A 15,420-nucleotide genomic window follows, 5' to 3' on the forward strand; every position below is an offset into this window, starting at 1 on the left:
TGTACATAAAAATTGGAGCAGTCAGTTTTCTACTCAATGAAGCTATCAGGATTGATCAGACAGTAAAAACAGTGACAAATTAACTTTTTATTGTGTTGCAACAATTACTGTAGTAAAAGACACTTATTCATCCAAATCCCAATGGTTCTCATTGTCTGAAATACCTAAAATTAAGTCTCCAAGTCCATCATCATGCTTCTCAACAGTCATTTCATCAATACCATTGTCCTCAGCTTTCTCTAAGGATAACTCGGTTGCTGAGGATGGCCCTGGCTCATGGGAAATTAATTCCTGGCAGCTGAGTGTCATCAACACCTGAATAGCTTCAACAACATCTCCACCTGCACCTTTTTGTGATTATTTCAGCAGCTGCAGAAAAAGCACACTCACTGGACACTGAAGAGGCCATAATAGTCAAGCAGCTGCTTGCAAATGATCCCCAAATAGGGTACAAAGGAAAGTTCAACTGTAGCACTGATTAGAGTCATAAAATATGATACAACAAGATGACTTCCACCCCACCAATGGACAATAGATATCTCTTTTGGAAGAGGCATCACAGAGCCAAGGTAAGCATGAAACTCTTGAGCCCAAGGTGCTGAGGCATTTTCAGCTTCACTGTTTGCACCAAAACTGTCTTCAGGACATTAGTAACCTGCTGAGTCAAACATCACATAATCACTAACATAACTCTCAAGGCTATATTTTAATAATAGGGCAAGTGGGTCAGATAATGCCATAGCTAGATTAGAATTTCCCACAGTCAATAGAAACATTGTACACTATCTAATACTTAAGTTGAAGCTATACAACTTTTTGCTACTAGAGTAATTGTACAGTCATATCAACATTTTTCAAAATTTTAGCTACAGGCCCTGGCTTAGGCCCTGGGCTCGGGCTTTGCAACAACCCAGGCCAGGCCTTAGGCCCTCAAAAGCCCTAGCCAGGGCTCGGGCAGGGCTTGGCCTATACAGGGCTTGGCCTATACAGGGCTTGGCCTGAGGGCTTTAGGGCTTCAGGCCTGGCCCTGCACAACACTAGGTACTGGTGGCCAGGAAACGCAAAGAGCTCATAACCTGTTAAAGTCTGATATACATTAGACCCCAGTACGCTGTAACATAAGCAAGTTTATTGTACCTGATATACATTAGACTACGGGATCATGGTAAGCGTGTGATCTCCGGTATGTTAGTGAGACGAGCTTACCCCCAGTACGCTGTAACATAAGCGAGTGGGGGCGCTATAGCGAGAGACGCTCGTCTTATATATCCCTGAGTTCCAAACTGCCCTTCTCTCCTCGTTCACTTCTTTCCCTGCTTCTCCCGTTCCTTTCCCCTTTGCCCATGCTTCTCCCCTCTGCGTCTCTTCTCCCGAAGTCCCCAAACCGTCACCAAAGCGGTGTTATGCCGCATTCCAACATACTTGCTCGATCCCCGTATGCACCAATGCGAGTGCCCGTCGGGCTATTCGGGCGTCTTCCACACGCGGGGTCGTATTCCCGTGGTGGCTGTGTTCACCTCGATCCGGTGTATGTCAACATGGTCAAAAAGCTACAGTATTGACTATGTTTTGGTCAGCTGAAAATCTACTCATTTCTGGTGCAGCAGGTTGTGTATATGCAAAGAGCCCTTGGCCAATATATGGTCAAATTTAAAAATATTGACTAAATATCAGGCAGCCGAAAACTTGTTCAAAACTCCTCAGTGCAGAAACAGTAATATAAAACTATCACATTATGATGCGAACAAGGTCAAACACTAATTCCAACAATCCATCCTTCTGTTTGCCTCCTGCCGAAATGCAGGCCTTTGAAAGCAAACCATCATATTAAGGAACATTATCTTCCGAAAAATATAAAGGTTTGCCTATGGGAGACTAAGATGCTCAATGCCCACGTCGGCTGATGAACACATTATGGCAATATAGACTTGCTTGCGAGCTCTTTGAACAGTCGGGTCTCGATTGGACTCTTCCCTTTAATTTCCGTCTCTGTCCAAGTCGCACCTATCTCCTCCATTCTCTCTACAATCGGTCTCCAAACACTCTCATCGGCAGGGAATACCACACCCGTCAAGCCGGTGGTTTTTCCATGTACAACTTGCTTCGCCGCCGTGGCAAGCGAGACACCCGTGTATTTCGCTAGGGCGCTTGGCCCACCGGGAGTGCCGTACATGACCATCTGACGCCTATAAACAACAGACTCAGGTCCAATGAAGAGCGACACCTCGCGCTTGTTCTTGGGCTTGATCCTCGGCGCGATCATGTTCTGCGGGGACGCGCCAATTTCCTGGTGTAGCACAAGCATATCTCTGTCATTAGGACCGTACGCGAGCTTCGTGCTCAGTAACTGTGCCAAATGGTCGAGTGGCGAAGCCGGCCCCGAGGGAGGCGCCGGAAGGGATGGACCACCACGTTCGCCGACCGAGGAAGGAACAGCTTCGAGCCACGCGAGAGCGCGCATAAGCGGGTCGATGGCATCGTCGGCGACAACATCGCCGAAAGCGGATCTAAGAGACACGGGTTCATTATTGAGCTTAGCGCCGAGGAGGGCTTGGAGGGCATGTCGCGTGAGGTCCTGCCAGGAGCTGGGGTTGATGGTAGTATCTGTGTTGAGCAGACCGATAGCCTTGAAGGATTGCATGAGGTCGGAGAAACCAGGATATCTGCAGATAACACGTTGGTTGGCGTTTGTGCGCCTAATCGAAGTGGGCATACCTAAGAGTACCGCGCATCATAGTAGACATATCTCGAATGACAGGCCACTTGAACTTCTTGAGATACGTGACAGCATCGTGATTAGGGAATGCTTCAAGAGATACTCCCTCCATGATATCCACCTTAGGGAAATACCGCTTCGTTAATTCGTATTCCCAAACTTGGCGTTGCTATTTGCGGTCAGGTATCACTAGCGGTACATCAAGTGAATACACGAACCTTGCTATCGAGCTTAAATCTTGAGAACGCCATCGTATCAAGAAGCATTTCGCGAGGACTATGGGAGATTTTGTAACCGAAGGGCACGTTTGCGCACTCCGGTGCCGGGAGGGATCCACAGAATGACATGTACATGTGGATGCGTTTGCCTTCTTGTTTGAGTCGGTCGAACCGAGCCAATGCAGCGCAATGGTCGTAGCCGGGGTTAAAGCCTACCTCGGCCAAAATCAAAGTATCACGTTCAACAGCTCTGGTAGACGTGGGATACGGTCAATATAAAACACTGTGATATCCTCGCAACTAGAACGCACTGCAAATCTTGTGACCGTAGCCCTTGTGATATATATGATGGCGTGACAAGGGATATGCGCGAGGCAATGCATTGCTCGGCGATGCGAGGGACGAGGTTTGACGGCAGCAAACTATGCTATCAGCTGCTGCTGGATGACGATAGAGGACGAAGAAAGAAGAGCACATACCTGACAACTACGTCTGCCTGAGCAATCAACTCCGAAACGGTCTGAGCATTCGTGCAATCAACCTGTTTGACATGCGCGTGATTGTGGCGAGCTACGAATTTGTTGCCTTGTGTAATGTTTCGTGTAGCTGATGCGCGTAAAGTTGTCAGTTGTCAGAAAATGCGGTTTCAACATAACGAATGAACGACAAACCGAGGAGTACTTCGACGCTGGTATCCAAACATAATTCGTCAATGGTTGTCTCAGCCATCATGCCACTGCCTAAGACTAGTACGCGCTTCTTGGATATGCCATGCGAGGGAAGGGTGGCCGGAGGTGGTGAACTTCCTGAGATAGCTGTATCCGAGCTCGGCAAAGTAGATTCGTTTTGGCTGGTCAAACTGCTGTTGAGTGTGGACAGCGAACGGGAACGATAAGAGCATAATGAGCCTCTAGCTCTATTCGAATGGTGCATGCTTGCAAGAGATACAGCCTGTCGATATATTTGGTCAAGCTAACAAAAGCACGATGATAAATGCTTGTGGACGTACTTTGGCCAGGCCTGAACGGTGCCTGTCATGTCCGGCTTGATGAGGTAATCTTTTATGGTGAGCTGCGCAAGTATCAGGCCTGGAATGAGTAGGCTCTTCGAGGAAGCTGGAGTTGGACGCGGGAGTGAGCGAGCAGATTTGCTTCCGACAAAGGGGGTGGTCGGCCTGAGCACTGTTGCCCAGACGTCGTGAGAGGGAAGATGTGACGCGTCGCTTGATATAAGACGTTCTATTCATGCTGTAAAGTGTGTTGACCTGCCTGCCGAAGATGACTAGGTCGACGTTCACGTTCAGCAGAGAGCAAATGAAAGCGACATACGCGCCATGGCCAAACGCACGTGACACGCGCTAGATTGCACGAGCGCGTCACTTGTTTAACGACGCGCGCGACCTCGTCAGGTTGTCTGGTGCAATCGACTCTGGGATCGCATTATACCCTGTCCTAATGGCAACCTCAGGTTCGAGCCAGCTACCTTGTGAGTTTCTCGTAGTCTTGTCCACCTCTATCTCTCGAAACTGAATCATCATAGTGCGTGTACTATACACTGTTAATCATTCTCCTCAATACATTCTCGCAAAACTTCCGCAACCAGTCGCTGTTAGCTTGTGTGGACCCAATGACTCTTACGGGACGGTCACTCTCAGAACATGCCTCAATGCCGTATTCAACTCGAGGTGAGCAGAGTCGCTGGTATAACTTATTTCCCGACGTGGAGCTCACTGCTTCTAGCCCAGAACTCATGCCCAACGCGTCCCGAGATTTCTCAGTCTACGTCCTTGACCCCCTCGAATCACATTCTGCTCCACCAGTCGATATGGCTGCCCATGGGAGCCCAGCCCAACAGCAGCCTACCCAACCACGAGGTGTAGCAGTAGCTCTCGGACTAGTTTCGTGGACCGTAGCATCAATCGGTGAACCTCCTGTCATGGTGACAGGCTCTGTCGTCAAAGGAGCTGGGACAGGTGTCGACTCGTTAGAAGTCGTCTTAGCTCTGAAAGAGGTGCGCATCTTGTATGCATATAAGACTTGTTTATAGAGCAGACTCCTAGACGAATCCCGTTCAAGCAGGCTCGTTTCAGTGGCTCATGGGCCCACCTGCGGCACCGACTCCGACCTCTTATAAACCTCAATACCCGACGGCTTCAGCTTCATCCAAGGCGCCACAGATTGATTCCCAAAACCTATCCGCCTCTCAGGAGCCCACACGAACCAAGTCTACAGATTTTCCCGAAGTTTATATTGGACCACCAAAGCGACCCCGAGGACGTCCCGAACGACCGAAGAAAGCTCCCAAACCTAAACCTCCCACTCGTCCTGGCAATTCTCCATTCATATGCGCACCGCTCTCTAGAAGCGAGGCCTCCCAAACTTCCAAACCCAGCCCCGCCGACGCAACGCATTCTTCTGCTATTCAGACTCTCCTTTCAGTATTGTCCAGAGGGACGGATAATGCAGCACTGCTCTCTGCCATCTCATTCCTTGACTCCGGGGGGCAGCTGAATGCAGCTTCACAGCCGAATGCTGCACTTATCGATGCCCTACGAGGAGCGATATCGTCTGGAGCTTCAACTGAACAAGTATCCTCAAGTGGAGCTCGCACGCCTCAAGAAGACGAAGTTGTGGTACTAGATAAAGAGAACATCAACCCGGATGCGTTCCGTCGTAAAAACAGTCGCGAGGATGGCGATCCAACACCACCGTCAAGCCAGGAACCCGAGGAACAGTCTCGTAGGCTGTCTTTAGCCAAAGGTCGAAAGGAATCTCAAGGCTCGGCTGAGCCTTCTCGCAAACGTACGCTCAGTGATTTCATGCGCGAGCAAGAACTCGAGGTAGAACGAAAGCGCGCTCAAAAGGGACCGTTAAAGAGACAGTCTCAAGATTCATTATCTCGGCATGCACGGCCGCTGCCAGTCGTGCACAACTACTATCAACGGCAGGTCTACCAGATGACCTCTGTCTCTCTTCCCATGTCTGATGACACTGTCGTGGAACGGCTGGCAACCCCATCCTCCCGTACTGCTTGTGCATCGTCTCCGCCGAGAAAGCTTCATCGGACCATGCCGACAGGTTCAGGGGTTTTGACTACGAATATGTCCGACTCGGACGCATCAGCTCGGCCGTCGGGCTCCCATCCTAAGAAACCATACATTGTTCCTGAATGGGCGCGGACAACCACGGCAACTCAACCAAGACTATCCCAGGAGGCTGAGCAGAGACTCGCCCTACAAGAAGAAGAACGCAAAAACTGTCGTAAACTCTCACTGAAGCAAAAACGCGACAATCAGAAGCCCCAGCCAAATATGCGGCCGCCTTCGTCCAGCCAGAACGAGTTACCGTCAAGCCAGATGTCTGAGGACACGTCAGATACAGAGTCGTGCACAAACCCCCTTGCGAGCCTGCCAATCTTTGCGTCTGAGAGTACTTCCCCCGTACGCCGCACATCGTCCAGCTTCCCGATTGTACCTTGCACGCCTCCACCGCGACCTCGAATTCACAGATCCCCGTTCAAACCGTCCGCCGTCAGCCCGTCTCCGCTCTTTAGCCCTACCCCGCATTCCCTCAATCGTACACCACATGCCCGGACACCAAGAGGCGTTGCGGCATCTCCGCTTTTTTCTCCTCGCTACCGCCGAACGAACGCTAAGACATCTCCACAGAGCTTGTGCAAGCACCCTCGTTCTATCAGGCGTGTGAGTGGACCGGTAGAAAAGACCATCGACAGGGAAGAGCAAAATCGTTTGAGCAAAGATCTCGATGATGCACTCGAGCACTTGACTACGCCGGTCAAGTCTACTCCAGTAAGGAGACTCGGCAGAGGATCCCCACAGAGCATGGTCAAGCTCTCTCGTTCTGTTAGGCGTGTGAGTGGACCAGTAGAGCACCCTATCGACAAGGAAGAACAGGATCGCCTGAGCAAAGACCTCGACCATGCACTCGAAAACCTGATTACACCAGTCAGGTCAACTCCAGTAAGGAGAACTTTTACTCGACCTCTCCCTCCTCGACCGGAAAGCCCGAGTCCCTCCCCGGCCCCCAACGACCGATGCCCCTCAAGTCCTCTCCCTCCATCCTCGCCCCTTCCTCCAACCAGCCCCTCGTTGATGCCTTCAGACGACGGACTCGACGACATACCCATGTCCGACAACTACGCCTCAGACTCTGACGGCGCCCTAGGCGACATGAGCGACATCCCTCCATCGACTGCCTCCGACTGGCTTTCCTCATCCGAAGGCCTGCTCTCCGACGACGAACTGACAGCGCAATACCCCGACCTCGACGACATATTCAAGGCTTTCACCAATTTCCCCTCGTCGGACTCACTTGCCAGCGACGCGACCCTACAGGGTGCAATCGGCGAGGACGTTTGGCAGAGTATCCAAGCTTCGATTGACGCCGCCACAACAGATGCATCCGGAGACGAGGGCGCTGGCCTGGCAGCTGAAGGCATCGACCATGAGAAGCTGGCAGGGGAGATACAGTCTATACTCAACAACTGTATAACGTGAACTGTATCCTCACCATTTCATGTATCGCGTATCTAGTGACAGCGGAACTAGCTTTGTACGAAACCTCAGATTTGTAAAACCTAGACACAAGCGCGATGGTTGATAGCATTGCTACCTACATACTCAAACCAACCTGGAGTTTCAGCACCATCGAGACTTAAGGAGAAGGCAGCTCGCCTCTGTTCAACAGGCTCACGCTGAGAATATTCACCATCTCGGCTGAGCCGGAGGCGTCAAAGGTGGCCCAGCTGTTGGCGGCATTACGGGACTGTGACTCAGACAAAGGAAACGTTCACAACAATATTAAATTTCAGTCAAGGGTATCATAATTAGGTCAAGCAAGAAAGACAAATCAACTGAAGACACAACAGTACTATAGGGGAAGCACGGGCCAAACGAATTTTCCTTCTATGAGCTTCACCATGATTTTCTTCGTCCTTCAGCGCTCACCCTAGGCCGGCGAGAAGTGGTCACTTCGTCGCTCAGAGCGACCCAGATGCACCCTTGAGGGCCTGGATAGCCTGGATGCCCTCCTGGATGCCCTGGATAATCTGGGCGACGGTGATATCGCCAAAGCCTACGAGTCCAGTAAGCCACCCAGTTTGACCCAACGAAGCAGCGAAAAGAAACTTACTGCCCAAGGGGTTGCCCTGCTGAGTACCGTCCTGAGCGGCATCCACGGCCGGGTTTAACGGCGCGTGCTCGGTGCCGTTCTGGGATGATGGCTCAGAACCGTCGACGGGCGATGTGGTGTTCAGGGGTGCGGGGCCGTCGACGGGAGAGGGTCCAGAACCATCAGCAGGAGTGGTGCCATTCTGAGGCGCAGAGGCGTCGACCGGGGACGTCGCATTCTGAGGTACAGACCCATCAAGGGGCATCGGCTCAGTAGCGTTGGAAGGAACAGGGTATGAGCCGTTGACAGGAGCAGTCTGCGTAACGTTCTGGGGACCGGGGAACGTCTGGTTCTGTCCCTCGTTGCTGGGGTTCATAACGGGAGGCGGGGGCGGCATCCCCGCGTTCTGGGCCGGGTTGGTGGTCTCAGTAGTATTCATGGGGCCAGGGTTGGTGATGTTCGAGGGCTGTTCATCCAGGCGAGAATGGAGCGGCTCGCCGGCGGGTACAGGAAGAGGAAGAGTGGGGAGGTCAGCGCCAGCCTCAAGGGAGGTGCGCTTGACGGCACCTGCGAGAGACTCGACGGTGCCGACGTCGCCTACGAGCCCCTTGACGGTTCCGAGGGGACCGAGAGCCCCAGCAGTCTGAACGACATCCGAGATCGGGAGAGCGCCAACTAAGGCAGAGGAGCGTCAGATGCAGAACGCTTGTGCGACGCGAACGACTTACCAAGACCACTGGCGCCACCAAGCTGGCGCTTGTCGGCAGAAGCAGGCAAACCGCCGACTGAATAACAACATTAGATGCAAGATACTTGCACGACAATGATCAGCTTACGGAGACCACCACCGACGCCACCAAGCTGACGCTTATCAGCAGAGGCAGGCAGACCACCCACTAAAGCAAACACATATCAGATGCAGGATGTTTTCACGACAATAATCGACTTACGAAGACCACCAACGCCACCAAGCTGGCGCTTATCGACAGCAGCAGGCAGACCGCCAACTAACCCAGACCGGTGTCAGACACAAATCACGTACACGACACAAACCACTCACGAAGACCACCACCGAGGACACCACCAAGCTGGCGCTTGTCGACAGAAGCAGGCAAAGGACCACCAGAGACAGAAAAGTCCGGGATCCCATCGGTCAAGTCCGCCAGGTCGCGCTTCTTAAGGGCACCACCAAGGATACCTTCAGCGACCCCAAGAACGTCACCAAGAGCTAGAAAAGCCCCAGCAATATCATCAGACCCTGCCCACTCCAAGCGTATTTAACGCCAACTTACGAAGGCCGGAAAGAGGGCTAGCAGGCTCAGGAGGCGGGTTGCTCTCTTGTCTCTTAAGCGAAGACACGATGGAGTCTGCAATGCCGGCGAAATTCTTCGAAGGGTTAGGAACGGTCGCCTCCAGCGAAGCTACAGACCAACGATTGCAGTATCAGCCTCAAGCCAGAAAAAACACAAGCAAGCACGCGACCACTTACGCAGGCGCGTCGGGGGAGTCGTGCCAGCAGGCTTGGCATCCAAAGGAATGGCAGCGATGCCCGAGGCAAGGATAAGCAGAGCGAAAGGTTTGTACATCTTGAAGTCTTGAAGTCTTGAGGCTTGGAAATTGAACGAGTGTGGGTTGACGTCAAAGGGCAGGGAATCTCACAGAGCGTAAGAAGATGAAGAAAAGAGGTGTACCATGGCACGTCCTCGCTTTATACCTGTGCAAACTGGGGAGGCCATCCCAAAGGATTCAGAAAGACATCCTGAAAAATGTGAGACCAAGAGAGCGAAGTGTATGCGCGTGATGCGGCCAGTGGTCTCAGAGTGAGGATAGACTCGGACCTTGAGTCGACGTTGTAGCTTCTTCCGCAGCTATTCGGTTACACGCTCAGGTCACTTCTGCAACGAATCGTCCAAGAAGCATACGAGAGCACATCATACGGAAAACGAGCGCACAAAATTGTGGTAGAATCCGTGATATATATTCCCGAATAAGATGGTAATAATCTATGGTCATCAAAGATTAAAAGTGTCGTTAACGTGGCCTAGCAGTGAAACTCTATAATCCTCTACTCGACGGAACTGTATGACCGAAGACGTGAATATACTGGATGATAGAGTCTGAATACATCACTTACGAGAGCTCCTTCTCGGAGGTGACGTGAATAGAAGCATGGTTCGGAACGCCGTTGATACGGTGATAGGCGTTCAGGTTCTTGTGGAGGGTGAGCTGGAAGACAGACGCGCTTCCTTGGCTGCATGTCTCACACATTAGCGAAAAAAGCTAGAACTCGAATGAAAGGATCACGAACCGAGAGATGATGGTCGAGTAAGCGAGGAAGAACACCCAGATGCGGTACCAGCGCTCGCCGTACTTCTCAACTACGCGTTCCTTGTTTGAGACCCAGTTCTTGTACCAACGCCAGATGGTAGCCGAGTAGTGGACACCGAGAACATCAATGTTCTTGACCTCGAAGCCAGCAGCCTCAACCTGGTTGACAACCCAGCCGAGGGAACAGCTGGCGTCCGCACCAGGGAAGACATACTTGTTCATGAACAGACCCCTGGACAAAGTTTAGAGATCGAGTGGGTACCGATAACTCGGACAGGACGTACCAAATAAGATCCTCGTACTGCCAATGGGGGCGGATGCCGGCGACCTGAAGGACAAAGACACCGTCGTCCTCAAGAAGGTCGTACATTTGCCTCATGAATGCACCGTAACGACGAATACCGACATGCTGACACAAAATCAAAACCAGTCATGACACGCGGTGCGTGTGAGGCACGTACCTCGGCCATCTCGAGCGACACAATCTTGCTGTAGTGGCCAGTGCCGCCGGGGATCTCACGGTAGTCCATACAGAGGATGCGAGCCTTGTCGGGAGTGCCACCGTTGTTCTTAATGCGGTCGTTACCGAACTTGGTCTGGTTCTTGCCCAAAGTGATGCCAGTGACGTCGCAACCGTAGTTCTTGTGAGCGTATGCCGAGAGAGTTCCCCAACCGCAACCAACATCGAGCAGACGGTCCTCGGGCTTGAGGTCGAGTTTCTCACAGACAATCTTGAGCTTGTTGTCCTGGAGCTCCTCGAGGGTCTCCTCGCGGGTGAGGTCCGTAACAACGCCGGAAGTGTAGATCATACGGGGACCCAGGAACCACGAGTAGAAGTCATCGCCTCCTGCATGAAAGTCTAAATCCTCATGCCCGGGACAAAAATAGACGAGGACACGTACGGTCGTAGTGGTCGCGGACCTGCTCCTCGTCCTGGCTCTGGGAGTGAACGATGACCTCGGGGATGAGGTTCATGAAGACGTATTTGAAGAGCTCGGGAGTCATGACCATCTTTGCCCAGTCGTGACGCTGCTCCATGATTTCGAGGACATCGTCTGATGAAATGGCGAAATATTGAGAACACGTAGTCAAAACATCTTGCACGATGTTGCTCACCTTTGAAGTCAATCTTGCCCTCGAAGTAAGCGTCATGGAAGACCTGCATGGGGATCTTCTCCTTGCCGTGGTACTTGGCCTTGAGCTCGGGGTCCTTGATGGTAATGTACTCCTCGATATCCTTGCCAGGCAGGGAAACCTTCTGGTTTTTACGAGGGCCGTACATGCTCATGACAGTCCAGTAGCCAACAGTGATGGGAACACCAAGGAGCAGAACCATGAAGACATAGGTCTTGAGCCCTCCCCGGTTGACGATGGGGATAAAACGCTTCACCACCCATGGTACGCCGAGAACGAGGGCGGCAAGGTGGAGGTTGTTGAAGGAACCATTGCCCTCCGCAAGGCCGACGTGCGGGGCATTCTTGATGGCGGGTGTTTCTGTCCTGCGCACGGGAGTGAAAGTCATGACGGTCGGCGTTCGAGGCGCGTTCAGACCTGAAAATTCTGACAAGTTGACGCGACACAACTTTTATTCCAGAAAGGAAATTTGTTTGACCATGTTTGCTTGCATACGCGCCGCAGCCACGAGCTTGAACGCGAACAGAACACGTCTCTTCAGCAATAAATACGTAACCTCTTGTCGGCTAAGCCATTTGTCAAGCGTACTTTATCCATAGGCATATTGTTTCTCTGTAGAGCTATGTGGTTTACTTGGCTATGTTGTACCATCAATTCTTCGACGAACAGGAAAGCGGTATCACGCCTCAACTGAAATGCGCGTTAGCTGCCGTCCATCTGCTCTCTGCAGGAGATCTTCACAGAGGCAATTACCGAGTGCCAGCTATAATTTAGCGGGGCACCGGCAAACGTCCATTGAGTAGCATGGCAGTCACCCATTCAGAAATCCTCATAACGAGCCCGGGCCGCTACTCAGCCGCCCTCACCACTTCTTGACGCAAGCGTTCAAAAGGCCACCACTTGCGTTTCTCTCGCATATCCTAGGTCAAGTGGGCGCCAAGATATCTCCTACAGTGCTTGCACACCGCAGACGCCGCTCGATGGGGGAAAAACGCAGACATCGAAGACACTGTTGATAGAAGGCTACGTAATGATCGAGTCGCATGCGCGAACGAAGGTTTCTTACAATTGAAGTAAAAAAAAAAATGGCACAAGAGGTGCACGAGAGATCGACAACAGTTGGCGTATGCTTCGTAGCTCAGAATTCAGAACAATGAAAATGGCCGAACGAAAACCACCGCGCTACTGATGAACATGAATATTGTTCCGATTGAATAGTGACCACAGGTGACCTATCAGATTTACCAAGGACCACACCACCAGACTGGTTGGGCGCGACAGGGCTTTGATTCTTCATGGCGTTGGAAATGTCGTCGAAGTTGTTGAACTACTCAACGTACTCGACGCACGGAATGCTCTTTACAGTAAACATATTTCCGAAAGTGTATATTGAACCATGGTTCGCGTCGTGAACCTAGTTGACTGGACTTCAGCGTTTAAGCGCCTCGTAGGCTCTAACTGCCTGCATTAGTGATTATAGTGGACCGTCCAGGATGTATGCAACTGGGCGAATACATAGTCTAGTCAATAAAAGCAAACACGAGTAACACTTTGCGAGAAACATAAGCATCATCTCGTCAAAGAACAGCAAAACGCACCATAAGCACCCCCAGCACCCCGCCTATTGCGTCTTCATAAAATTGGCGTCCTTTATCCGCTGCTGCCTATCTTTCTTCAGCTGCGCCTTTTCGAACAGACCTCCGGGCCCGTCATCCGGCAGCACCTTGGGCTTCTGTATGTCCCAGAGCCAGGGTGGGTACTCCTCGTCCGGGAGCGCAATGACTGGCGGCTGGCCCTTGAGGTAGTTCAGGCCCGTGAGCACCGTGTTCGCTGGACACGACGAGACATTCAGAGGCACTGTTTCGGAACAAGCATATAAGTTTCGGGTGCGCCGAAGTATCTGGGATAGCGCGCACCTTTTGGGGTAGCCTGAGCAGCAACGGTTGCACCTTCCGTCACCGGTTCCGCAGGGATCTTGGTCGCGTAAGACCGTGCTGAGCGTGAAAGCGTTGCTGTCCGTCTGAGTGCCGACCTGAAGAACATGGAGAAATGCGAAGGCGTCAAAGTCCGAGTCTGCTTGCGCGAAGGGCAAATTGCAACCGCCGCGACGCGCGCCTCACGTGGGAACTCGGTGGTAGTTCCGGAGTCCACGCTGCGGTCGAGTTTGTCTGGCGTGTCACTGAGTCTGCACACGCCCAGTCCATCGCGTCCTCCTCTCCACAGATAGTCCAACGATGGCAAACTACAACTCTGGCTCTCCTCCGCCTCTTCAGCATCCCGTCCCCACTCACCCCGCTTTTATTCCCGAACCTCCATCTACGCCTGGCTCACCACAGGGCTACCAGCGCTATGCGAGCTCTCCCCCCGCCCACGCCGTCCCAGGCATGCCCCAAGGCCCTAGCAGCGCGTTCGCCCAAGGTAACGGACGCTCACAATACGCTCAACCGCCATATCAACCCATGGGCAACATGGCCCAGCATCAGTCGCCAATGGGGCACATGCAGGGCAGCATCTCGCCCCAACAACAACACCCACACCAGCAGCAGCAGCTTCCCGATTTTGGCGCATGGGGGGTGAACGATGCGACCGCCCAGTTTGGCATGCAGCTCGGTCAGCACGCCGTCGCAGCTGGCCAGGAATACGTTCAGAAAAACGCAAGTCCACCCCTCACACCATCGTATCAACACGTTCAAAGTAACTCACCTATGAATATCTCTAGTTCGGCGGCGTCATCCCCCTCACGATGCTCAAGCACCATTTCAACGTCTCCAACTCATACGTGATCAAGAAACTCCAGATTCTCCTCTTCCCATGGCGGCACTCTCCCTGGTCACGCAAGATACGTCGGTCCGAGGCCGGTCAGACAGAGTGGCAGCCTCCGCGGGACGACATTAACAGCCCCGATCTCTACATTCCTCGTACGCACCCTCCTTTTTCTTAGTTCACGCTCGCAACCGCCTCTCGCTCATTGTAGTATGCTTGGGTTCTATTTTTCGGCAATCTAGTCATGGCGCTCGTCACTTACATCCTCGTCGCGGCATTCCACCTCGGATTGCAACAGCGCTTCCACCCCCAGGTCCTCGGAGCACTCGCATCAAAGGCGCTAGCCGTTGTGCTGCTAGACTTTTTGATCGTCAAGAGTGGCTGCTATCTGCTGAACGTGCAGGGCTCCGGCCAAGTAGTTGATCTGGTTGCCTATGGCGGCTACAAATTCGTTGGGTGCGCGACCTCCACCTTCGGCCCGAGCCAACATCATAATTGCTGACACCCATGCACAGCGTACTGTTGACACTAGTGGCGGGCCTGCTGCAATTCGGTGGAGTCGTGTACATGCTCGTATTCCTGTACGCGTTCTTCTCTGTCGCGTTTTTCATGGTACGTAAACACCACCCCCCATCATCATGCGCGCATCACCACTGCAGCGTGGGCTGTTCATGTGCTGACCTCGGATCTGATTACTTGCTTGCTGCAGCTCCGTTCGCTGCGCTCTGTGGTGCTGCCCGATGCGAACAGCAACGTGACGGTCAACCCCGCGCAGCGAAAACGTCGGATTTCTTTCCTATTCCTCGAGGCGCTGTCCCAAATAGTGTACATGGCGATCCTCGTTAGAGTCTAATCTTAGTACACCGAGGTCGAGGATGCGCTTTTGCGTCGGCGCGCTTGTTTGTCGTTTCTCTCATGTGCTTCCAATTTAACTCCCCGGATCAATACCCTCGGTCACTGGTTACTGTGATGTTCACCTAAGGTCGTCCAACAGCGAACATAGCCTACTCTTGACATGCGACAGGCCATGTGTGATGACCAAGGGATGATTGGATAGCTTTGTACATGCATCGTGACGCGACGTCTCGCGTCTGTGTACCCCATGCATGTGGTCAATGGCATTGCTCATGTC

General features: G+C 52.4%; 6 protein-coding genes across 6 annotated transcripts; 2 read left to right on the plus strand and 4 right to left on the minus strand.

Annotated features, from left to right (window-relative positions):
* Nucleotides 1–1,706: 1,706 nt before the first annotated feature.
* On the minus strand, nucleotides 1,707–3,885 carry CONPUDRAFT_147051 (Saccharopine dehydrogenase). The gene is made up of 6 exons (XM_007775836.1): nucleotides 3,606–3,885; nucleotides 3,414–3,540; nucleotides 3,246–3,356; nucleotides 2,935–3,184; nucleotides 2,716–2,885; nucleotides 1,707–2,663 (listed from the first exon to the last, which is right to left on the minus strand). Exons 1-6 carry the CDS (start codon nucleotides 3,865–3,867, stop codon nucleotides 1,913–1,915), a joined length of 1,671 nt encoding a protein of 556 aa, XP_007774026.1. The 5' UTR covers nucleotides 3,868–3,885; the 3' UTR covers nucleotides 1,707–1,912.
* A 478-nt stretch (nucleotides 3,886–4,363) lies between these two features.
* On the plus strand, nucleotides 4,364–7,450 carry CONPUDRAFT_147052 (uncharacterized protein; the record flags this gene model as incomplete). Its single annotated transcript, XM_007775837.1, has 4 exons — nucleotides 4,364–4,419; nucleotides 4,474–4,618; nucleotides 4,674–4,944; nucleotides 4,994–7,450. Exons 1-4 carry the CDS (start codon nucleotides 4,389–4,391, stop codon nucleotides 7,448–7,450), a joined length of 2,904 nt encoding a protein of 967 aa, XP_007774027.1. The 5' UTR covers nucleotides 4,364–4,388.
* A 482-nt stretch (nucleotides 7,451–7,932) lies between these two features.
* Nucleotides 7,933–9,649, minus strand: CONPUDRAFT_77060 (uncharacterized protein; the record flags this gene model as incomplete). Its single annotated transcript, XM_007775838.1, has 8 exons — nucleotides 7,933–8,027; nucleotides 8,085–8,738; nucleotides 8,792–8,848; nucleotides 8,900–8,959; nucleotides 9,014–9,070; nucleotides 9,124–9,291; nucleotides 9,356–9,484; nucleotides 9,553–9,649. 8 exons carry the CDS (start codon nucleotides 9,647–9,649, stop codon nucleotides 7,933–7,935), a joined length of 1,317 nt encoding a protein of 438 aa, XP_007774028.1.
* A 378-nt stretch (nucleotides 9,650–10,027) lies between these two features.
* Nucleotides 10,028–11,935, minus strand: CONPUDRAFT_131566 (sphingolipid C9-methyltransferase). Its single transcript, XM_007775839.1, has 7 exons — nucleotides 11,508–11,935; nucleotides 11,294–11,446; nucleotides 10,853–11,238; nucleotides 10,676–10,800; nucleotides 10,372–10,623; nucleotides 10,198–10,314; nucleotides 10,028–10,141 (listed from the first exon to the last, which is right to left on the minus strand). The coding sequence occupies exons 1-7, from the start codon at nucleotides 11,911–11,913 to the stop codon at nucleotides 10,129–10,131; spliced, it is 1,452 nt and encodes a 483-aa protein (XP_007774029.1). The 5' UTR covers nucleotides 11,914–11,935; the 3' UTR covers nucleotides 10,028–10,128.
* Nucleotides 11,936–13,006: 1,071 nt separating this feature from the next.
* CONPUDRAFT_147055 (uncharacterized protein) lies at nucleotides 13,007–13,568 on the minus strand (the record flags this gene model as incomplete). Its single annotated transcript, XM_007775840.1, has 3 exons — nucleotides 13,007–13,074; nucleotides 13,124–13,382; nucleotides 13,442–13,568. 2 exons carry the CDS (start codon nucleotides 13,566–13,568, stop codon nucleotides 13,147–13,149), a joined length of 363 nt encoding a protein of 120 aa, XP_007774030.1. The 3' UTR covers nucleotides 13,007–13,074; nucleotides 13,124–13,146.
* A 144-nt stretch (nucleotides 13,569–13,712) lies between these two features.
* On the plus strand, nucleotides 13,713–15,292 carry CONPUDRAFT_169238 (YIF1-domain-containing protein). Its single transcript, XM_007775841.1, has 5 exons — nucleotides 13,713–14,179; nucleotides 14,245–14,443; nucleotides 14,531–14,744; nucleotides 14,804–14,900; nucleotides 14,998–15,292. Exons 1-5 carry the CDS (start codon nucleotides 13,760–13,762, stop codon nucleotides 15,139–15,141), a joined length of 1,074 nt encoding a protein of 357 aa, XP_007774031.1. The 5' UTR covers nucleotides 13,713–13,759; the 3' UTR covers nucleotides 15,142–15,292.
* The last annotated feature ends 128 nt before the right edge of the window (nucleotides 15,293–15,420 follow it).

This window comes from Coniophora puteana (genome assembly GCF_000271625.1).
Source record: "Coniophora puteana RWD-64-598 SS2 unplaced genomic scaffold CONPUscaffold_15, whole genome shotgun sequence".
In the NCBI taxonomy this organism is placed as follows: Eukaryota; Fungi; Basidiomycota; class Agaricomycetes; order Boletales; family Coniophoraceae; genus Coniophora; species Coniophora puteana.